Genomic DNA, 23,848 nt, shown 5'->3' on the forward strand with positions numbered 1-23,848 from the left:
GTGTGTAGATAAATGTATAATATAAACTGAACCTTAAACTTGACTTTGGTTATTTCATATATATATGTATGTATTTCATACATATGTATATTTCATATATATTTCTTATATATGTATTTCATATGTATTTTTTGTATGTTTTCATATTTATGCTTTAAAATTTATACATTAAAAAATTCTTATAGTAGCTAATAAAATATTTTGATATTAAATATTTTACTTATTTGGAGAATATCATAGCTCCAGTGCATATTGAAAGATACCCTGTAGATACCCCATGTAGTCAGGAAGCAGAAACTTATTTAATCTTCATGTAACTGTTCCTTCATAATTCAGTTACCTTCTAGCTCAATTCATAATTTCTTTTATGCCAGAATATTCAAGCATGGTAACAAAGCAACCAAGGTAGAGGTAATAAAAAAAAAACTTATTATTAATGGTGTCAACCATAATGTAGCAGAATCAGATTTAATAAGGTTGTAATGTCATTATATTAAACTAGAAACAAAATGGATGAGCACAGAAAAGCCATATAAGTTGTTCAGTTCAGCCATATAAGTTGTTCAGTTCAGCACATGCCCACTATGTGCCATAAATTGTGGCCTCTGCTCATGAGGAGTTTGTAAGCAAATGGAAGAGACAGACAGATACATAAATAAATTAGTTCTACGTAATATGGCAGGTGCTAAGATATGAGGATGCCAGGATGCTATGCAGGAGGCTTCAGTCTGACCTAAAGACATAGGTAAGGCTTCCTAAGATTTGACGACTTCTTTCCTTCTCTGCTACTATAACTGTGGTCCACATCATCATTTCTTAATCGGTACCTGTGATCACTTCCTAACTGGTATGCTTGCTTCCACTCTGGCCCCCATACATGAAACCAAGACTAACTTTTCTTGTTTGTTTTTTGCCTTTGTATGTATATATTTAATATAATTCATATCTTGTAGTACTCCCCATTAAAACTCAAATAAATAAAACCTTGAATTAAACATCAGTGATTTCCTATAGACTTGAGAGTAAAATCCAAGCTCCTTTCCATGGCAAACAATGGTAGATCTGGCTTCTGGATTCTTCTCCATTTCATGTCCTACCATTCTCCAGTTGCAGTCACTTGCCCTGCCACCCTGACCTTTTTTTATGTGCCTTATCCATAGCCCTAGCCAATTTATTCTTCTGCCTCTAGGCTTCATCCTTAGTCTTCATTTGGCCTCTGCCATTCTCAGCTCAAGCTTCACTTCCTAAAAATGTCTTCACTGACCAGCCTCTCTCCTCCCCAGGTTTCTCTCCTCTTAGCTTCTCTTATGTTTTTCTATTATCATCGTCTGAATTTATTTGTTATTTATTTCTTTGTTTTCTGTCTCCCTATTCTAGAATGTTGATTCCATGAGACTGAAATCCTACCTTCTCTACCCCTAGCCCCTGGCACATAGCAACTGCTTAATATATATTTGTTGAATGAATGGCTGAATCTTGAAAGATACCCTGAGCTGAGTTGGGAAAAATGAATAAGAGTTAGCAATTTCAAGAAAAGTGTAAAAGTAATAGAATCAGCAAAGATACAGAAGCATATATTGGCATGAGATGTGCAGGGAAACTAAGCAGCTCAGTGTTAATAGACAGTAGAGTGCCAGCAGAGACTAGTGGTAGATGTGGTTGGTAATAAAGGCAGGAATTAGCTCACAGAGGCCATGTATGCCATGATCTTGGACTGTATGGTTTAGAGAAAAGGAAATTGTCAGATTTCAATTTAGATCAGTATTTCTCAAACATTTTTACTTAAGACCCACAAGAAATACATTTTAGAGGTGCATGGGTGGTTCAGTTCATTAAGTGCCTGCCTTCATCTCAGGTCATAATCCCAGGGTCCTGAAATTGAGCCCCATGTCTGTTGGGATCCCTGCTCAGTGGGGAGCCTGCTTCTCCCTCAGCCTGCCACCCCCCCTACTTGTGCTCTCTCTCTATATCAAATAAATAAATAAAATCTTTTAAAAAAGGACATACATTTTATATTTTCTGTAACTGGAGAACCACACTGAGATTTTAGAGGACACAGCATTCTTTGGCTCATGACCCCCTTCCTTCATCTTCAAAGACAGCAGTGGCAGATCCAGGCCTTCTCATATAACAGCTCTCTGACAGAACTTTTTGCCTCCTTCACCCACTTTTGAGGACTTGCTTGATTAGATTGGGCCCAATCTATTTAGGATAACTTAGGATAACCTCGCCATTTCAGATCCTTAGCTGTAATTGCATCTCCAAAGTCCCTTTGTCATGTAATACAATGTATTCACAGTTCTTAGGGATTAAGGCCTGTTCATCTTTGGTGAGCCATTACTCTGGCCACCACAGGGATGTTTATAGGGAGTTTTTTTTTTATAGCTCATCTTCCTTCTCCCTTCCTCCCTTTTTTCTTTCTTTAATAAACATTTATTAAGTACTCTTTCCTACGGCTGACATACAGCAGTGAGCAAGACAGCCAGTGTTCCCACTCTCATGGTGGCTTAAATTCTAGCACAAAGATAGATGACAGACAGGTAGTCAAGTAAATAAACACAGTAGTTACAGACTGTACCAGGAAGGCAATAAATAAGACGATGAGTAGAAGGTAGCTGGGCAAGACCACTTTGGCTAAGTCGTCAGGGAGGGGCTTTCTGAGGAAGTGACACATGATCTGTGATCTGAAGTATGTAAGTCAGCCAGCCACTAAGAAACAGAGGAAGAGGATTCTAGCAGAGGAAATGGAAAGTGCAGTCTCTGGGCAGCAAAAGACATGTCTTATTCAAGGAACAGTCTGAAAGCCAGTGCAAATGGAACAGAGTGAGCAAGGCAGAAAAAGTTGACCAAATGATGGTAGCAAGACAGGAGAAGTGAGGCCATGCAGTGCCTGAAAGATCTTGTGTGGTAAGGATTTTTTATTTTATTCTAAAGCAAAGGACATTTGAAGGGTTTTAAATAGTGGTGGTATGAAACAAGTAATGTAATGTGAAAGGTAGTCGCTATGTGAAAATGACTTAGAAAGGGATAAGGATGGATTGGAGAGAAACGCTGAAGGGCTACTGTAACTATCTTGGAGGGAGATGACGGTCTTTTGGACTAGAGTGAGGACTGGAGAGAAGCAGATCTGTGATATATTTTGGAGGTAAAATTGATGGGGCTTAGTGGTGGTTTGGTTGTAGGGGACGGGAAAGAGGGTGGAATCAAGGATGACTTCCAGGTTTTTGAGCAGCTTCAGTTATTTACTGGAATGAAAAAGGCCAGAGAAAGAACCAGTTTGGGGTTGGAGACCAAGAATTCCAACTGATCATGTTAATATTGAGCACTCTATTAGAGGTCCAAGAGGGATGCAAGGAGACAGATTGGAACACAAGAGATGTCTGAGTTGAAGCTATGCATCTGAGAGTCATTAGCATATAAAAAATTTCTAGAGCTAGGTGACCAGATGAGATTGCCTGGGGAGGGAGTAGAAATAGAGAAAAAATGTCTTGAGTGAGCTGAGGTCCTCTCAGAGTTGAAATTCAGGAGGAGGTGAAAGATCAGCCATCAAAGACTATTGAAAAGGTGCTAAAGTTTTTGGATCTTTCCTGACTGATGGCTAGGCTAGAGGTAGGAAAGTCAAAGGAACAAGTGGAGACATTTCTGTATATCCACTAGAGCAGTACTGTTGTATTGCTAGCACTTAACAATATGCCTGGCACATGAAATGTGGCCTTTTGAATAAATAAGTGAATTTTTTTGAAAATGGCCAATATGTTCTGGCATATTTCTAAGTATGGGTGTAAGAAGTGAACCTTTACAATGGCTGGTTTCCAGTGGCCTAGCACCACAGAACTTCCCAGCCTACTTTATGGATTTTTGGCCCACCTTTAACAGAATTTAGAAAATTCCGTAGGTATAGATTCGGAAACAATCAGAAATCACTAGTTTGCATTTTCTGACACATTCAAGATAAAAATGCATAGTAAAATAAGCAAGTAATGAATAAACAAGCAAACAAGTGAAATAAACTTCTGTAGAAGACTCCAACAACTCCCTTTCTTCTGACCAAAGAGATCAGTCTTTTACTAAGTTCTAGGAAAGGGTTATGAGCCACTTTTTAATTTTCTGTTACTTCTAGAAGCACATGAATAGCTCAGAAATTCTCATTAGTCTTGGGATTTAACATTGACTAACACTAAGCTTGACTATGATGGTACAGCCCTGTTTGGAAGAAAAAAATTTTGTGTGTGTGACTGAGGCTTCGAAGGTTAAGAAACTTGCCCACATTCTCAAAGTTCTTTTTTATTATTATTATTTTTTATTATTTTTTTTTTTTAGGGGAGTGGGCCGAGGCAGAGGAAGAGAGAGAATCTTAAGCAGGCTTCACACCCAGCATGGAGCCCAACATGGGACTCAGTTTCACAACCCTAAGATCATAACCTGAGCCAAAATCCAGAGTCAGATGCTTAACCTTAACTGACTGAGCCACCCAGGGACCCCACAGTCTCCCCACAGTCTCAAAGTTCTTAAGCCCAGTTCTAAAGGTTTCCAATGTCTCTTCTCCCACCCTTTGCCAACGCCAATAAGCTTAAGTGAATGGGGGTTAGAGATGGCTAATATTATTTTAATTTTTTTTAATATTTTTAATTTACTAGTTTTAAAAGTATACTTCTTAAAAAAAACTTAACAATATAGAGAAATTAAAGGGCCATTTTAAGACCTTCTGAATGTTGTTGGTTCTGGTATTTTCTGAATGTATTTAACATGAATGAATTTGTCTTCTTTTACAAGGAAAATTACAGAGGTGTATTCCAGAGTTGACTGTTCATGGCACATACAGTTGGAGGTTGCTCACTGGCACTTATTTTTATCATTGTGTTGTTGTTGGTTAAAGCAAATATAGGTAAGATATTTCTGTAATTGAATCTGTAGAAGGATTTGTGGCTTAAACTCTCAGTTATAGATGAAATATGTATTTGTGGGGATTGTTCTGGTAGTTGGTCTTTTGTAGTCAGTCTTCTCTCATTTTAAATGGATAGGTCTGTTCCATATCTATAACTAATATGCATTTTATTTAATTTATGCTGATTAATGTACAGATCCAATCATATAATTTTCTATTTAAAAAGTGACTAGGTGCAGAGCCTGGGTGGCTCAGTGGGTTAAAGCCTCTGCCTTCGCTCAGGTCATGATCCCAGGGTCCTGGGATTGAGCCCCGCCATCAGGCTCTCTGCTCAGCAGGGAGCCTGCTTCCCCTCTCTCTCTGCCTACCTCTCTGCCTACTTGTGATCTCTGTCTGTCAAATAAACAAATAAAAATCTTTTTAAAAATAAATGAATAAAAAAAATTTTTAAAAACTGGCTACGTAACCACAAAACTGGCATTGCAAATTTTACTAAAATGAAAAATGATAGTGTATTTTAACAGAAATTAATATGGCATCTGGCATGGGTGAATTCAACTGTGCTAAAAAAATAATGGCTGACATTTTCCTTGCCTTTTCTTTATTGGGAGCTTACATTTTTACTTTCTATCTCATTACAATCAATAAAAGTCAGGCAGAGAACAGACATATAAGTAGGATGGGAGCGGAGAAAAAGAGACTTTGTTTTAGTTCTGAAAATAAAGAATTTTTTTATTTGAAATTAATGTTTAGCATTTCTTTTATTTGATTTAATTTTTTTTTAACCAAATCCTGTTTAAGGTAGTTGATCAAAGCAGTCCTAAAATTTAAAAAAAAAAAAAAAAAGACTTTCCATGGAGGTTTTCCCATCACATCTGAAAATTCAAGGCCAATCTATAATTCTGAGGTTCTTTCATTGGTAGGACCACCAAAAGCTCTTCATTTCTGGCTAGTTCTCGTATTTATTAACATAAAAACTTCTAGAGAGTAAGAATGACCTCTCTTTTAATGAGTTTACTATGGTATCTGGCAATAAATAAATAAGTAAATAAACACTTGTAAAGGAAGAATACATTCACATAATGTCTTATTAGCTGCATTGGGTTATGATTCATCTGGCCCAGGGTCTTGCATCTTGAAGGAATACCAAAGTGTGGCATGCAGTACCTAGTTTTCATCCTTGATGCCAACCACAAACATACCAGAGCCACCGAATATTTTCTTTTGTTATAAAATAATGTTATAGATTATACATTCTTTATACCACTATAGCAAGAGAAAGTATTATTCCTAAATCTACCCGTTAGAGTTTGCAATAACCTTTTAAATAAATGGCTGTTCATTTTTACTGGGGGTTTTTTCCCCCTTTTTGGTCTAAGTATTGAAGTAAGCCTTATAAATCAGAAATGGGGATAGAAGCAAATGTGATTTATAGTGAGAAATAATTCTCGGTAGCCTGGTGAATAATTTGCGTATAAGAGAGCTTGGTTTTTCCTGGCCCTCTGTTCCTGAATGTTCTTCCAACCCTATTTTCTCAGTACTTTTAGTCTTGCTATTTTGAGAACAATACATCTTTTAATTAAGGTACAGTTAAGCTTTAATGTGGTTGCCTTCTGTTCTCATGGTGCATTACCAATACAGCCAGAACAATGTGGATTATTTATATTTCCATGGTTTGATGGGATTAATTTTACCCTGATATTGAGAATCATACAAACCCACCATGTTGAAATGGATTTCTTATGTGCTGACTTGTATCTTCTGGCAGATGCATGCAAGAGAGGAGATGTGACTGTGGAGCCTTCCCGTGTAATTTCACTTGGATCAGCTGTCAATATTTCATGCTCTTTGAAGCCCGAACAAGGCTGCTCACAATATCCCAGTTTTAACGAGTTAATCCTCTACAGGTTCAAAAGAAGAATCAATTTTCTGCATGGTCACTTCCTCAGTTCTCAAGTCACAGATCTTCCTCTGGGTACAACAGTGTTTTTCTGCAAACTGGCCTGTAGCAAAAACAAGGAGTTACAAATATGTGGGGCAGAGATCTTGGTTGGTGGTGAGCATTCCATTCTGAATTCTTAAAAATTAGTCATCTTTTGATATTTGTTATGTGTTAGGCAGAAATCTGAATATGGGGCAGTGTTCTTTCTTCTCCGGCCACATGAATGTATTTTATCTTGATAGCAATATGAGCACCTCAATGTGAGAAATCCAGAAAGCAATAGAATTGGGATCTCATTTAGTAATATTTTCTCTCTCTCCCCCGCTTCCCTCCCCGTTAGTTTTTTGGCCATTAATTGTCCTTGGACTCCAGTGGCATGAAAGAGAATCTGTGCAGCTGAATTTTCATGCCTTCTTGATTTATGAGAATTTTTTCAAAGCTACAGCCACCTAAGAAGAAGAAAGAGATCCTTTTTTGACTTATGAAGCCCAGGTTGACTACCCAAGACTGAGCAATTCACCTTTCCCTAATTTAATAGTCCTTACATCCACATTAACTCCTGAGCACTGGCCATCATACTTAGCAGAAGTTAAAGGAGAACTGTTCTCACACTTTTTTCCTAGGTTTTCTAGAAAGCTCCATGAATAGAACTAATATGCTCATGCTTTGTCAGGAAAATTGAGCTATATAGTCTCAAGGAACAAGAGCAAGGGAATGAACAAGGAAAGGACCAAAGCAAACACGAGGTCAAGTTACTGAGCTGGCCACAGCACCAACAGAAAACACAGCTGGTTGCTTAGTCACTGGGGACAGTCCCAGAAAAAAACATATGGGAATACAATGACAGGGAAAGAGAACTTAACTGTCATTGGTTAATTACCCATAGGGTATCTGCCCCCCTACTTGCTGGCTTGCACAGCTGGCCCTGGGAAGCTGCTGGGAGTAAGAACTAAGACATCAGAGTTGGCTTCTATAGCATGAGCCACAGTGTCCTGGGTGAGCCAGCAATATACCTGCCTAAAACTTGTAGACTGCAGTCCACACCCTTAGCCTTGAAGGCCCAGCAAGGCAAACCAGTGACCATGCATGAGCTCTGAGTTATCCCAGGACACTCTGCCTCCATGGTTCCAGAGAAGCTCTGGAATTGCCAGTAAGAGGCATGGGAAGAGTAGGAGAACTGCAGACTGACTGACCAAGATGCAAGGACAGAGCCCCTGACATGAAGACAGTGATACAGAGCTCAGTGAGACTCTTTTCAGGAAAGATGGAAATCACTTTTCTGTAACCTCTAAGAATATGGTTGGTGCCAAGCAATCTTGCTGGAGAGCCACTGGAAGCACTGAGCAGAACACCAAGCAAACAGTCAAATGAATCACTGGAGGCTGTGGAGACATAAACCAGGTCCAGACCTCCTCTTCCAGTTCGCGGTCTTCTATTCAGACCGCTCATGGGTCATGTACTCTCAACTCTGACTGCCTGTGGTATCTTAAAAGGAGCATGGGCTTTGAAGCCTAACCCTGTCACCAACAGTGTACCGATAGGCAGTTTTAATTTTCTGAGCCCCAGTTTTTCTTTCTTCATTTCTTCATAAGATGGTTGTAGTGATTAGATGACACCAGGTATGCAAAGTGCTTAATATAGTACCAGACACGTAGAAGGCACTGAGGTGATAAGCCCTAGGGTAGTGGTTTCAGCTGGCTTGACTCTTCTTCCTGTGTGCAGCATGTTGGATATGCGTCCATTTCCCTTAAAAAAAAAAGTACAAGAAAGTGATAGACAAATGAAAATTTCTTTGAAAAGTACCATCGGTCCTCATCTCTTTTGTCCTCAAAACACCTGAATATTTCACTCCATAACTCATTATCTTAGCAGACCAATATCATGTATTTGTATTAGATGTTCCCAAGCCTGTGATGTCAGTTGCTGCTGCTGTTTTTCTTCATATTTATAGGCTAACAATAGCCTTGGAGGTCAATAATTTTGTACATGTCCTTAGCCATCCTGTTGTATTTCCCACCTTTTCTCAGGTGTGTTAGAGTGTTTTGACATCTTTCTATTTTTAAAGTTTAAAGTTTTCCATCTAGTGGATTACCTAGGTGGCTCATTCGGTTAAGAATTGACTCTTGATATCGGCTCAGGTCTTGATCTCAGCAGCAGGACTTTTCCATCCAGAGATGGATTTGTAAAGGCTTGCAGCCTCAGAAGACCTAAGGAAATGGTTAAGAGAATCTGTCATAGTGCAGCTAAGTTAGGTGGTACTGCTGGAATGTTGCTTGTCCAGTGTGCTCTCGTGGTAAACAGACCATCAGTGACTGCTCTTTGAGCAAGTTTAGCACCTTTGAGGTAAAGGACTGACTGGAAGCAATAGCTTATTCTGAGTACGGCTAGTCATTCCAAGAAAAGACGTAATGAATTTTGGTTTCACCTAGTGTAGTGAGCTTAATCTTATCTAGTGAGGGAGTAAACAGCTCATTTTCTTTTTTGTGACAAGTGGCATTCTTTTTTGTAGTGCCATTGTATATCCTGAGAATGCTGTCATAAAGTTGGCTGGTTTTTCAGAACCAGGAATAGGTAATTTAGCCTTTTCTTCCTAGCCTTTCCCTGGGCTTGGGTGGCTTTGCTCCCAAGAGCTTATTCAAGTTGTGTAGTAACTAAGCCATCAGTGCTCTAACTTAACCTCGCAGGGTTGATCCACAAACTACTTAGAAATTCAAAGTAATAAATGAAAGACAATGGATCCTTGCTTGGTTGTTCTCAATATATGCTTGACTATTGATATTTCTGAAAGCTATTTTTTTTCTTTTTTTTTTAAGTATTTTTTTTAATTTTTTATTTTTTATAAACATATATTTTTATCCCCAGGGGTACAGCTCTGTGAATCACCAGGTTTACACACTTCACAGCACTCACCAAAGCACATACCCTCCCCAATGTCCATAACCCCACCCCCCTTCTCCCAACTCCCCTCCCCCCAGCAACCCTCAGTTTGTTTTGTGAGATTAAGAGTCACTTATGGTTTGTCTCCCTCCCAATCCCATCTTGTTTCATTGATTCTTCTCCTACCCACTTAAGCCCCCATGTTGCATCACCACTTCCTCATATCAGGGAGATCATATGATAGTTGTCTTTCTCTGCTTGACTTATTTCGCTAAGCATGATACGCTCTAGTTCCATCCATGTTGTCGCAAATGGCAAGATTTCATTTCTTTTGATGGCTGCATAGTATTCCATTGTGTATATATACCACATCTTCTTGATCCATTCATCTGTTGATGGACATCTAGGTTCTTTCCATAGTTTGGCTATTGTGGACATTGCTGCTATAAACATTCGGGAGCACGTGCCCCTTCGGATCACTACGTTTGTATCTTTAGTGTAAATACCCAGTAGTCAATTGCTGGGTCATTGGGCAGTTCTATTTTCAACATTTTGAGGAACATTTTTTTTTTCTCATTAAACTTTTGTTTTAATGGGTCTCAAAATTCTGTGACAGATTTTTGGTCAAGTTGTTTCCATTAAAAAGTACTGATTTTAAAAAATAATAACTTAAAACTGCCACACACACACAAAAAAACAAATGGTCCACAAAACATTCTCCTTTCCTTCTGAAGGTTTTACGATGCATTGTTATCATTAACCAGTCTTTTACTATTAAACTTAAATGGCCAATTGATACAAACAGTTCTGAGACCGTTCTTCCACCACTGATTAAGACTGGGGTAGCAGGTATTGGGAATAATATTCATTTAGCCTTCTGAGCATCCAGAGTGGTTGCACCAGCTTGCATTCCCACCAACAGTGTAGGAGGGTTCCCCTTTCTCCACATCCTCGCCAGCATCTGTCATTTCCTGACTTGTTGATTTTAGCCATTCTGACTGGTGTGAGGTGATATCTCATTGTGGTTTTGATTTGTATTTCCCTGATGCCGAGTGATATGGAGCACTTTTTCATGTGTCTGTTGGCCATCTGGATGTCTTCTTTGCAGAAATGTCTGTTCATGTCCTCTGCCCATTTCTTGATTGGATTATTTGTTCTTTGGGTGTTGAGTTTGCTAAGTTCTTTATAGATTCTGGACACTAGTCCTTTATCTGATATGTCGTTTGCAAATATCTTCTCCCATTCTGTCAGTTGTCTTTTGATTTTGTTAACTGTTTCCTTTGCTGTGCAAAAGCTTTTGATCTTGATGAAATCCCAATAGTTCATTTTTGCCCTTGCTTCCCTTGCCTTTGGCGATGTTCCTAGGGGAGATGTTGCTGTGGCTGAGGTCGAAGAGGTTGCTGCCTGTGTTCTCCTCAAGGATTTTGATGGATTCCTTTTGCACATTGAGGTCCTTCATCCATTTTGAGTCCTGTTTTCGTGTGTGGTGTAAGGAAATGGTCCAATTTCATTTTTCTGCATGTGGCTGTCCAATTTTCCCAACACCATTTATTGAAGAGGCTGTCTTTTTTCCATTGGACATTCTTTCCTGCTTTGTCAAAGATTAGTTGACCATAGAGTTGAGGGTCTATTTCTGGGCTCTCTATTCTGTTCCACTGATCTATGTGTCTGTTTTTGTGCCAGTACCATGCTGTCTTGATGATGACAGCTTTCTAATAGAGCTTGAAGTCCGGAATTGTGATGCCACCAACTTTGGCTTTCTTTTTCAATATTCCTTTGGCTATTCAAGGTCTTTTCTGGTTCCATATAAATTTTAGAATTATTTGTTCCATTTCTTTGAAAAAGATGGATGGTACTTTGATAAGAATTGCATTAAATGTGTAGATTGCTTTAGGTAGCATAGACATTTTCACAATATTTATTCTTCCAATCCAGGAGCATGGAACATTTTTCCATTTCTTTGTGTCTTCCTCAATTTCTTTCATGAGTACTTTATAGTTTTCTGAGTATAGATTCTGTGCCTCTTTGGTTAGGTTTATTCCTAGGTATCTTATGGTTTTGGGTGCAATTGCAAATGGGATGGACTCCTTAATTTCTCTTTCATCTGTCTTGTTGGTGGTGTAGAGAAATGCAACTGATTTCTGTGCATTGATTTTATATCCTGACACTTTACTGAATTCCTGTACAAGTTCTAGCAGTTTTGGAGTGGAATCTTTTGGGTTTTCCACATATAGTATCATATCATCTGCGAAGAGTGATAATTTGACTTCTTCTTTGCCGATTTGGATGCCTTTAATTTCCTTTTGTTGTCTGATTGCTGAGGCTAGGACTTCTAGTACTGTGTTGACTAGCAGTGGCAATAATGGACATCCCTGCCGTGTTCCTGACCTTAGCGGAAAAGCTTTTAGTTTTTCTCCATTGAGAATGATATTCGCGGTGGGTTTTTCATAGATGGCTTTGATGATATTGAGGTATGTGCCCTCTATCCCTACACTTTGAAGAGTTTTGATCAGGAAGGGATGCTGTACTTTGTCAAATGCTTTTTCAGCATCTATTGAGAGTATCATATGGTTCTTGTTCTTTCTTCTATGATGTGTTGTATCACATTGACTGATTTGCGGATGTTGAACCAACCTTGCAGCCCTGGAATAAATCCCACTTCATCATGGTGAATAATCCTTTTAATGTACTGTTGAATCCTATTGGCTAGTATTTTGGTGAGAATTTTTGCATCTGTGTTCATCAAGGATATTGGTCTATAGCTCTCTTTTTTGATGGGATCCTTGTCTGGTTTTGGGATCAAGGTGATGCTGGCCTCATAAAATGAGTTTGGAAGTTTTCCTTCCATTTCTATTTTTTGGAACAGTTTCAGGAGAATAGGAATTAGTTCTTCTTTAAATGTTTGGTAGAATTCCCCCGGGAAGCCGTCTGGCCCTGGGCTTTTGTTTGTTTGGAGATTTGTTTTTTTTTTAAAGATTTTATTTATTTATTTGACAGAAGAGATCACAAGTAGACAGAGAGGTAGGCAGAGAGAGAGAGGAGGAAGCAGGCTCCCTGCTGAGCAGAGAGCCCGATGCGGGACTCGATCCCAGGACCCTGAGATCATGACCTGAGCCGAAGGCAGAGGCTTAACTCACTGAGCCACCCAGGCGCCCCTGTTTGGAGATTTTTAATGACTGTTTTAATCTCCTTACTGGTTATGGGTCTGTTCAGGCTTTCTATTTCTTCCTGGTTCAGTTGTGGTAGTTTATATGTTTCTAGGAATGCATCCATTTCTTCCAGATTGTCAAATTTGTTGGCGTAGAGTTGCTCATAGTATGTTCTTATAATTGTTTGTATTTCTTTGGTGTTAGTTGTGATCTTTCCTCTTTCATTCATGATTTTATTTATTTGGGTCCTTTCTCTTTTCTTTTTGATAAGTCTGGCCAGGGGTTTATCAATTTTATTAATTCTTTCAAAGAACCAGCTCCTAGTTTCATTGATTTGCTCTATTTTTTTTTTTGTTTCTATTTCATTGATTTCTGCTCTGATCTTAATGATTTCTCTTCTCCTGCTGGGCTTAGGGTTTCTTTCTTGTTCTTTCTCCAGCTCCTTTAGGTGTAGGGTTAGGTTGTGTATCTGAGACCTTTCTTATTTCTTGAGAAAGGCTTGTGCTGCTATATATTTTCCTCTCAGGACTGCCTTTGTTGTGTCCCACAGATTTTGAACCATTGTATTTTCATTATCATTTGTTTCCATGAATTTTTTCAATTCTTCTTTAATTTCCCGGTTGACCCATTCATTCTTTAGAAGGATGCTGTTTAGTCTCCATGTATTTGGGTTCTTTCCAAACTTCCTCTTGTGGTTGAGTTCTAGCTTCAGAGCATTGTGGTCTGAAAATATGCAGGGAATGATTCCAATCTTTTGATACCAGTTGAGTCCTGATTTAGGACCGAGGATGTGATCTATTCTGGAGAATGTTCCATGTGCACTAGAGAAGAATGTGTATTCTGTTGCTTTGGGATGAAATGTTCTGAATATATCTGTGATGTCCATCTGGTCCAGTGTGTCGTTTAGGCCTTTATTTCCTTGCTAATCTTTTGTTTGGATGATCTGTCCATTTCAGTGAGGGGAGTGTTAAAGTCCCCTACTATTATCCCCTACTATTATTGTATTATTGTTGATGTGTTTCTTTGATTTTGTTATTAATTGGTTTATATAGCTGGCTGCTCCCACGTTGGGGGCATAGATATTTAAAATTGTTAGATCTTCTTGTTGGACAGACCCTTTGAGTATGATATAGTGTCCTTCCTCATCTCTTATTATAGTCTTTGGCTTAAAATCTAATTGATCTGATATAAGGATTGCCACTCCTGCTTTCTTCTGATGTCCATTAGCATGGTAAATTCTTTTCCACCCCCTCACTTTAAATCTGGAGGTGTCTTCGGGCTTAAAATGTGTTTCTTGGAGGCAACATATAGATGGGTTTTGTTTTTTTATCCATTCTGATACCCTGTGTCTTTTGATTGGGGCATTTAGCTCATTAACATTCAGAGTAACTATTGAGAGATATGAATTTAGTGCCATTGTATTGCCTGTAAGGTGACTATTACTGTATATTGTCTCTGTTCCTTACTGATCTACCACTTGTAGGCTCTCTTTGCTTAGAGGACCCCTTTCAATATTTCCTGTAGAGCTGGTTTGGTGTTTGCAAATTCTTTCAGTTTTTGTTTGTCCTGGTAGCTTTTAATCTTTCCTTCTATTTTCAATGATAGCCTAGCTGGATATAGTATTCTTGGCTGCATGTTTTTCTCGTTTAGTGCTCTGAAAATATCATGCCAGCTCTTTCTGGCCTGCAAGGTCTCTGTGGATAAGTCAGCTGCCAATCTAATATTTTTACCATTGTATGTTACAGACTTCTTTTCCCAGGCTGCTTTCAGGATTTTCTCTTTGTCACTGAGACTTGTAAATTTTACTCTTAGGTGACGGGGTGTGGGCCTATTCTTATTGATTTTGAGGGGCGTTCTCTGAACCTCCTGAATTTTGATGCTGGTTCCCTTTGCCATATTGGGAAAATTCTCCCCAAATAATTCTCTCCAGTGTACCTTCTGCTCCCCTCTCTCTTTCTTCTTCTTCTGGAATCCCAATTATTCTAATGTTGTTTCGTCTTATGGTGTCACTTATCTCTCAAATTCTCCCCTCATGGTCCAGTAGCTGTTTGTCCCTCTTTTGCTCAGCTTCTTTATTCTCTGTTATTTGGTCTTCTATATTACTAATTCTTTCTTCTGCCTCATTTACCCTAGCAGTGAGAGCCTCCATTTTTGATTGCACCTCATTAATAGCTTTTTTTATTTCAACTTGGTTAGATTTAGTTCTTTTATTTCTCCAGAAAAGGCTTTTAAATCTCCCGAGAGGGTTTCTCTAATATCTTCCATGCCTTTTTCGAGCCCGGCTAGAACCTTGAGAATTGTCATTCTGAACTCTAGATCTGACATATTACCAATGTCTGTATTGATTAGGTCCCTAGTCTTCGGTACTGCCTCTTGTTCTTTTTTTTTGTGGTGAATTTTTCCGCCTTGTCATTTCATCCAGATAAGAGTATATGAAGGAGCAAGTAAAATACTAAAAGGGTGGCAATAACCCCAGGAAAATATGCTTTAACCAAATTAGAAGAGATTCCAAATCGTGAGGGGGGAGAAAGGGGATAAAAAGAGGTTCACAAAGAAAGAAAAGAAAAGAATTTAAAAAAAGAAAATGGATAAAGAAAAATATAAAAAAGAAAAAATATATATATTAGATAAACTAGTTAAAAAACGTTAAAAAAGAAAAGGGTAAAAGTAAAAAAAAATTTTAGCAGAAGAAGAGAAAAAAAATGAAAAAGAAAAAAATTAAATTAACTGCAAGACTAAAAAAAATCACAGGGAGAAAGCCATGAGTTCGGTGCTTTGCTTTCTCCTCTTCTGGAATTCTGCTGCTCTCCTTGGTATTGAAACTGCACTCCTTGGTAGGTGAACTTGGTCTTGGCTGGATTTCCTGTTGATCTTCTGGGGGAGGGGCCTGGTGTAGTGATTCTCAAGTGTCATTGCCCCAGGCGGAATTGCACCACCCTTACCAGGGGTTGGGCTGAGTAATCCACTCGGATTTGCTTTCAGGAGCTTTTGTTCCCTGAGCGCTTTCCATAGAGTTCCAGAGGACGGGAATACAAATGGCGGCCTCCTGATCTCCGGCCCAGAAGAGCCGAGAGCCCGGGGCCCTACTCCTCAGTGTGTAATTTCAGAAAGTGGTTGTTTTTCTGTTTCCAGAATTGCTGTTCTTCTTCTCTTTGATCTGCTGTTGGATTTGCAGGTGTTTGCAATATTTAGATAAGCTATCTAGCTGATCTCCTGCTAGCTGAAGTAGTCTCAGCCTGCTACTTTTCCGCCATCTTGACTCCTCCCTGAAAGCTATTTTTCTAAGACATTTAATTTCCCATAGTAAGTAGGGCTTTTACATACAAAAACAACCATGAGGTACCTGAGTGGCTCAGTCAGTTGGGCTCTGAATCTTGATTTCAGCTTGAGTCATGATCTTGGTGTTGTGGGATTAAGCCTTATGTCAGTCTCCATATGGAGCCTGCTTGGGAGTCTCTCTCCCTCTCCTTCTGCCCCTCCCCCTGTTGCACTCTCTCTCTAAAAAAAACCAAAAACAATAACAACTATAATGCTCATAACTATTATATTGCAAACTATTTTAATTTTCAGAGGCTTTGATTTCTGTTCTTTTTTTTTTTTTTTTTTTTTTGGTGTCAGTTATTATGCACTTGTATTGGAGAGAATGAAATCTGTTTTCCCCTGGGACAGATAGTCTCTGCCAAAACCAAGTCCTGGGCTCAAGTAGATACCTTGATTTCATGGTGTAGAGGCCTCATGTTCAGAAAGTTGACTTGTTTTTTCAGTAAAAGTTTTGCTCTTTAGGGACACCTGGGTAATTCAGTGGGTTAAAGCCTCTGCCTTCGGCTCAGGTCATGATCCCCATATCAGGCTCTCTGCTTTGCAGGGAGCCTGCTTCCTCCTCTTTCTCTCTCTCTGCCTCCCTCTCTGCCTACTTGTGATCTCTGTCTGTCAAATAAATAAAATCTTTAAGAACAAAACAAACAAACAAAAAGTTTTGCTCTTTAAAATGAGAGTCTCTGCGAACTTTTAGGAATAAAGGTACAAGTGAGAACTGTTTCATTACTTAAAGGGGCCACATGCTTTATATCTCATTTGGTCATCATTACCTTAACCCTATGGAGGTAATGATGGTGGTTTGAACACATGTGTTTACATTGATCCCCCTGAAATTAATCCCGGATGCAGTAGAGAAAGTTTTCTAGAGGCACAAATCCTAAAGGACAAAAAAAAAAAAGGGAGGGGAGACATATCAACAAACTTTTGGAAGCTGGAAAGCAGGTAGACCAGTGATAATTGGCTTAGCCAGCAGCTGGCAGTAAAAAATGTCATGATTCAACATGACTGAATGCAGAAGCTCCCACCCACACTAAGAAAGTGGTGATACCGTGTCCTTCTGGGAGTGAGTAAGAATGGAACTAAAAATAGGAGATTTTATTGAAAAATCTCAGATTCTCAGATCTCTTTCCCAATTCCATGTAGCTGGACATTCACTGCCCTACTATTCTGGCTTAAGATTGGAGGCTTGGCATTAAAGGATCACTAAACTAGTTCCAGCCAGTTCAGCTGAGATGGTAGTTCCATGCTGGAAAACAGAGGGGATTTACATACAGCTCCTTTCAGCCCTGTACCCTCCTCCACTCAAGTTAGAATATCTTTCGCAGGGGAATCTATTAAGTCCAAGAGGAAATATCTAAAATTACTTAAAACGTAGATTCCCAAGAAAACCTGTCAGATCACCTTGGAGTGAAACCCAGAGTCAGCAGACACCCCTCAGCTGACACACATGCAGAGCTCCAATTGGTAATTTAGTGTCCCTCACTCCTACGCATGAGGAAAAATATAACAATCTGGGGTCTACTACAAAAGATAGAAACCAGAATAAACATATGGAACAAAGTATATAAACAAAGTGGAAGAAATATGTATTCAAGGAGAAGAAATGTTAAAAAAAAAAAAAACTATCCTTGATACCTTCAAAGAATTATAAGAAACTATTGCATCTAGAATGAAAATGGGGTGCCTGGGTGGCTCAGTGGGTTAAAGCCTCTGCCTTCGGCTCAGGTCATGATCCCAGGGTCCTGGGATCAAGCCCCGCATCGGGCTATCTGCTCCGCGGAGAGCCTGCTTCCTCCTCTCTCTCTCTCTCTCTCTGCCTGCCTCTCTGCCTACTTGTGATCTCTGTCTGTCAAATAAATAAAAATAAAATCTTTAAAAAAAAAAGAATGAAAATAGGATGCTGTGTGGAAAGGAAATACTCAGAGAATAGAAAACATTCCTCCCAAAGATAAATAAATTAAAAATTTAATAGGAGGGTGGATCTATATACTGAGGAGATTTTCCCCTGATAGATGAGCAGAAAGACCAAGAACTTAAAAATATAGAAGATAAGATATAAAATTAGAGGAAGATCCAACCTATAAAAACTAGGGATTTTTAGAAAGGAAAAAAATAGGAGAGAATCAACAGAGAAATAATTCAAGACTTTTTCCCAAACTGAAGGATAAAACTTCCCAGAATGTATGAACTCTGAGAATCCAGAGGAGAATAGACCCTCATTAAGCATATTTTTGTGAAAATTCAGAAAAGTGGGGACAAAGAAAAGATTCTGCAGTCTACTGAAAATTAAAAACAGTGGTTCAAGAATCAAAATTGCTTCAGGCTTCTTTTTTTTTTTTTTAAGATTGTATTTATTTGTCAGAGAGAGCATAAGCAGGGAGAGCAGCCAGCAGAGCAGACAAAGCAGATAGAGGGAGAAGGAGCCCTTTCCCATGTGGAACTCAATCCCAGGACCCAGGATCATGACCTGAGCCAATGACAGACACTCAGCCAACTGAGCCACCCAGGTGTCCCTGGCTTCAGACCTGAATTTAGAAGAATGTAGAAGACAACAGAGCATCATCTCCAAAATCCTGGATGAAAATTCTTTTCAACTCAGAATTCAATACATAGCCAAGGTATCAGTCAAGTGTGAAGGTAGAATGAAAACATTTTTAATCATGCTCAAAATATTTCCTCCCTGAACCCTTTTCCAAGGAATTACTGGAGGATGTATCTCACCAACACAAATAATTGAATCAGGGAAGAAGAAAGAATTGGATTTAAGAAACAGGAGATCAAACACTGAAAAAATAAAGGAACTTCCATTATACTAAGGATGGGCAATATCAGAATAACAGCTATGTTCCAGGCTCAGAGGCAAACCTGTATTGTTGGATAGTTCCTAAGGCCCCAAGAAAGAGGTCTTCAGGCAAATGAAATAGCATTTGAATATGTGGAATAGTGGTTCAGATAATCGGCTTGAGAGTTTGGAATTATATTAATAATAAGAAAATTAATGGAAGAACAAGACAATTTTTATTGGTTCCAAGATAAACAAAAAGTTCTACAGAAAATGAGAAGTTAAGGTAGTAGTCTAAGTGCATCAGTCATAAATAGTTATGTATACAAACATATACAGTGTATATATACATTTAACCATGCTCAAAATATTTCCTTCCCTGCACCCTTTCCCAGGGAACTGTATACAGTATGTGTGTGTGTGTGTGTGTGTTTGTATGTGTATAGTTCATATATATTCAATATAAGATATACATATTTCATATATATATATAGAGAGAGAGAGAGGGTCTTCTTTCAGGAAAACAAAGTCTATTATTCCATTAAATAAAACTATATGAGCTACATATTGTATACCCATTTTATAGATGAAGAAACTGAACTTGTGAGAAGTTAATCTGTCTACTATCACATAGGGGGCAGTTATCGTGCCCAGGTCTGTGATCTTTGCTAAAGACACATACACCAAAAAAGCCATTTATCTCATCCATTATAGTTTTGTTTTGTTTTGGTACAGACAATATCTAGGGCTTTTTTTTTTTTTTTAAGATTTTATTTATTTATTTACTTAACAGAGAGAGATCCCAAGTAGGCAGAGAGGCAGGCAGAGAGAGAAGAGGAAGCAGGCCCCCTGCTGAGCAGAGCGCCAGATGCAGGGCTCGATGCAGGGTTTGATACAGGACTGGATCCCAGGACCCTGAGACCATGACCTGAGCCAAAGGCAGTGGCTTAATCCACTGAGCCACCCTGGTGCCCCAGTGGTATAATTGTTTTATCTCACCCAAATGAAACATCTCTTACATGTGGGTAGCAGTATTAGAGTAGAATGAGATGAATGAGTAACAGTATTTTCTCTTACCTCCACTAAATCTGAGAAGCTCCTAGCTTTGGGTTTACCTTTGACTAGAAAATGGCTTAATTTACAAATACACACCCTTAATAGAAGGGACCTTGCCTGCCTTGTACATATTTGTATGTCCATAGCTAGTAATGCCCAGCCCATGGAAGGTACTCAGTGTCCATGTAAATAAGAATCAGTTTATAAACATTTATAAAGTGTTCCAGGTGATGCTATACCTGGATTTAGCTGGTACAGCCCAAAAAGACATGTCTAGGGCCAGTGGCTGGAAATGTCTTGGCAGCGAATATCCAGTCCATGGATCTAATCTTTAGAGGTTTCTAATATTTGAATTACTTCACTCTAGGTAAGTAAACTCAACCTCACCAGTAGTAATAGAGCTAGTCCTGGATGCTCACCTGTCAGGGAGAATGGGGGAATGTGGTGGTAAAATGCTCTGACTCAAGTTAGCTACTCCTGGACTGGAGCCCTGACTCTGCCACTTCACAGTTTTATAATTTGGGACAAGATAGTTTGCCTCTAAGTCTTAGTTTCCTCTTGGATAAATTGAGGATAGTAACAATAAATACTTGATGGTGCTACTGTGAGGTCTAATTGAAAAAAAACCTAAAAATGTATAGGACTTGGCAGGTTTGATCCATATTCACTATTGTTTCTTAGAAGATATTCATGCCTTGGAAACAAATTTAAACTTGATGGAATCTAAACATAGGGGAAATATTGTTATCTTATTGCCAAATATTAACAATATAATTGAGATATTGACTGTGTGCTGCTTAAAATATGAGGCTTTGCACTTTGTCTTTAAAGTTGTTCCAGAACAGCCTCAAAACTTATCTTGTATACAGAAGGGTGAACGTGGGACTGTGACATGCACCTGGGACAGAGGACAAGACACCCATCTATATACTGCGTATACTTTACAGTGAGTGAAAGACTGTATTTTTGCAGCTATTTTGTAGGTGTTATCTTAGACTACCTTAGAAATATCTAACAGCTTTATTTTTACCAGAGAGAAGCATTAGACACCTCTAGGTAATTAGGTACTTAAGAAAAAAGTCTAGGGTTCATCAATTAAAACTGGTTAATTTCATCTGCAGTGTGGGAACTAAGGTCTTGGATCTGAGCTCTAACTCGGAAATTTCTTCAGGGCATTCAAGGTCCATGTTATGGATGTTCCTCCCTGCCGTAATAGGGTTAAACTGGCTGTATTATATCACTTCCCTGTTTTACAGCTGCAAACTCTTGGGGGTCATAATACATAAATAGACTCAACCTTGTGGTAGCTTTCCATTAGCTTTGGAAGAGTTTCCTATTAAAGCACCTTCGCCTGACCTGAAAGTCCTCACAAAGGAGAGTCTGGGAGTCTGTTCCCTGGAGTTGATCCCATAATCCCATCCAAAGACCCACCTGGTTTGCTCTATGCCAAAGTGAGCAGGAAATGGGGGAAAGGAAGTGGAGCCCAGGGTTCCAGTGTGTACTAAAAACTGGCACTTTTGTGCATAAAATGCCTAGGTGGCCTTGGGTGCTTTGTATAAAAATTAGATCTGCCCTGAGGAGCCAGAATGTCAGCCAGGGTTTGGGAATTTAGGCAGTGTAGCTATGGTTACTTATCTATATGAACATCAAAAAGTCTCAGTCCTACTGAGAAAGGGGAGAGGGGAGAAAATATGCTCCTATTTATGAGCATAGAATATAAATACCCCCATAATGTATCTCCTAGTAATAAGACTGACCTTAACAAAATGTCTAGAATTTTAAATATTTTAATATTTTATTCCTTTGTACTAGAAGGAGCAAGTAACTCATAAAGTATCTTGCTAAACACAATTGTCTTTTATTTATAGGTTAAGTGGACCAAAAAATTTAACTTGGCAGAAGCAATGTAATGGTCATTATTGTGACCATTTGGACCTTGGAGTCAGTCTAACCCCTGAAATGCCTGAATCCAGCTACACAGCCAAGGTTACTGCTAATAATAGCCTTGGAAGTGCTTCATCATTTCCATCCACATTTACATTCCTGGACATAGGTACAATTTATTTTACTTTTTACAGGTATCATTCACTGGTATATGAACATTATTTTAAACATCACTTGAATGTTCTGTATGTTTTTTCAAAAGGGACAGTGTCACAAAGAATAGATATTTGATGCAAGTAAAGGGGTGTATGATGCTAGAACTTTATAGAGATGATCATATGAAATTAAATATTCAATATTATTCTTTCTGTTGGAGAAAAAAGAGCCCAGTCCTATGGAGGCATTAGCTACCAGTGATACCATTCGACTGAGGAGAGGGTCCTGCAAGGTTATTCATGAAGCTCAGTATAGGCACATCTTGGCAGAGGTGTCTTTTTAACCCCATGGTTACTCCACTGTTCTGAGATAGGCTACCTGTGGGCCTGCTGGGCCCCAGCATAGGTGACAACTCTGATAAAGTGTATCAAGGTACAAACACATCTTTCTCTGAGAATACCTACTTCCATTCCTCTCATCACCTTGGGAGCCAGACAAAGCCAATCCCAGCGCATTTCTGAGCAAATATAATTAGCAATTGAATCAGAGGCCAATCTCAAGCATGTCCAAGTTCTGACTATCCGAAGTAGGCCTGGGCTTCTGGCCTGCCTTAAGTTCTGGCCTCCACTGTGTGTGTCTCCTCTCTTCCCACAGCACCTCTTTGCTCACATAATGCTATGAGTCTTGACATAGGCATTTACTATATATTTTCCTATCATTCTTCTCCCCATCTTACCTTCCATTTCTTCACATTGACTATTCCTCTGTATAGTCCCTTATTTCCTTCTTCCTCTTTTCCTGTGTTCTCTGTTCCTCTGCCCCTTCCACATGACCTTCTCCTACTAGCGTTTCTTCCCTTTCTGAGAGGTGATCACCACTAGCCATCTCTGTCTTCTCAGCCATTGAGACTCTCAGGTTTGGCACACTGGTTTTCTTGATATATTGGATTAAATGCAGTTGACACTATCACTAATGTTGGAGGTAGTTTATTTGGTAAAAATAAGGATAGATAAGAATTATTTTAATTATTTCATAGTGAATCAACCTGTTTCTTCTCTGAAAGCCAGGGGTTTCTGTCTTCTATATTTCACCAACTTTGGTGTTCATGTATCTTAGAAATGAGTTTTGTTCAAGTCTTTTTATCTCACATCAAAACAAAGTTTATTTCTGATTGTGGAGCCTGAATCACACTCTTTTGTTTGTCCTGATTACCAGTGAGACCTCTTCCCCCGTGGGACATCAGAATCAAATGTGTGAATGCTTCTGTGAGCAGATGTATCCTTCGGTGGAGCGATGAGGGGCTGGTGCTGCTTAACCGACTCAGATATCGGCCCAACAGCAGTGGGCCCTGGGAAATGGTAATGCTTTTTAGAGTAAATGGGAAAATCAGGGAGGGGCTCTTAATATCACTGCACAGGTCTCTGTATTTTCTTGCCGGCGAAATACGGAGTTTAAGAATGTGTAGCCTGAAGTACACACTTGGGACATATCAGATAGTCACATATACCTCTACTTGTTAAGAACCATCTTTAGTTCTGATCACTGATTCTGAAATGTTTTTTAAAGATTTTATTTCTTGGGGCTCCTGGGTGGCTCAGTGGGTTAAGCCGCTGCCTTCAGCTCGGGTCGTGATCTCAGGGTCCTGGGATCGAGTCCCACATCGGGCTCTCTGCTCAGCAGGGAGCCTGCTTCCTCCTCTCTCTCTGCTTGCCTCTCTGCCTACTTGTGATCTCTCTCTGTCAAATAAAAAAAAAAAAGATTTTATTTCTTTAATTGAGAGAGAGAGAGAGAACAAGCAG

General features: G+C 39.1%; 1 protein-coding gene across 4 annotated transcripts in view; it reads left to right on the forward strand.

Moving 5' to 3' along the window:
- Positions 1-23,848, forward strand: part of IL12RB2 (interleukin 12 receptor subunit beta 2) — an 83,455-nt gene that overhangs the window by 6,581 nt on the left and 53,026 nt on the right. Inside the window, exons 1-6 of one of the 4 annotated variants that reach the window (XM_004762974.3) lie at positions 2,020-2,907; positions 4,774-4,885; positions 6,654-6,941; positions 20,841-20,955; positions 21,878-22,062; positions 23,265-23,407. In XM_004762974.3, coding sequence (XP_004763031.1) covers positions 4,810-4,885; positions 6,654-6,941; positions 20,841-20,955; positions 21,878-22,062; positions 23,265-23,407 — 807 coding nt within the window. In that variant the 5' untranslated portion in view covers positions 2,020-2,907; positions 4,774-4,809. Of the gene's footprint in view, positions 1-2,019; positions 2,908-4,773; positions 4,886-6,653; positions 6,942-20,840; positions 20,956-21,877; positions 22,063-23,264; positions 23,408-23,848 lie in introns of those variants that run through there. The other 3 variants (XM_004762973.3, XM_045064706.1, XM_045064707.1) reach the window with 3 other exon arrangements.

This window comes from Mustela putorius, unplaced genomic scaffold (genome assembly GCF_011764305.1).
Source record: "Mustela putorius furo isolate JIRA1106 unplaced genomic scaffold, ASM1176430v1.1 tig00003853_pilon_pilon_pilon, whole genome shotgun sequence".
Taxonomy (NCBI): domain Eukaryota; kingdom Metazoa; phylum Chordata; class Mammalia; order Carnivora; family Mustelidae; genus Mustela; species Mustela putorius.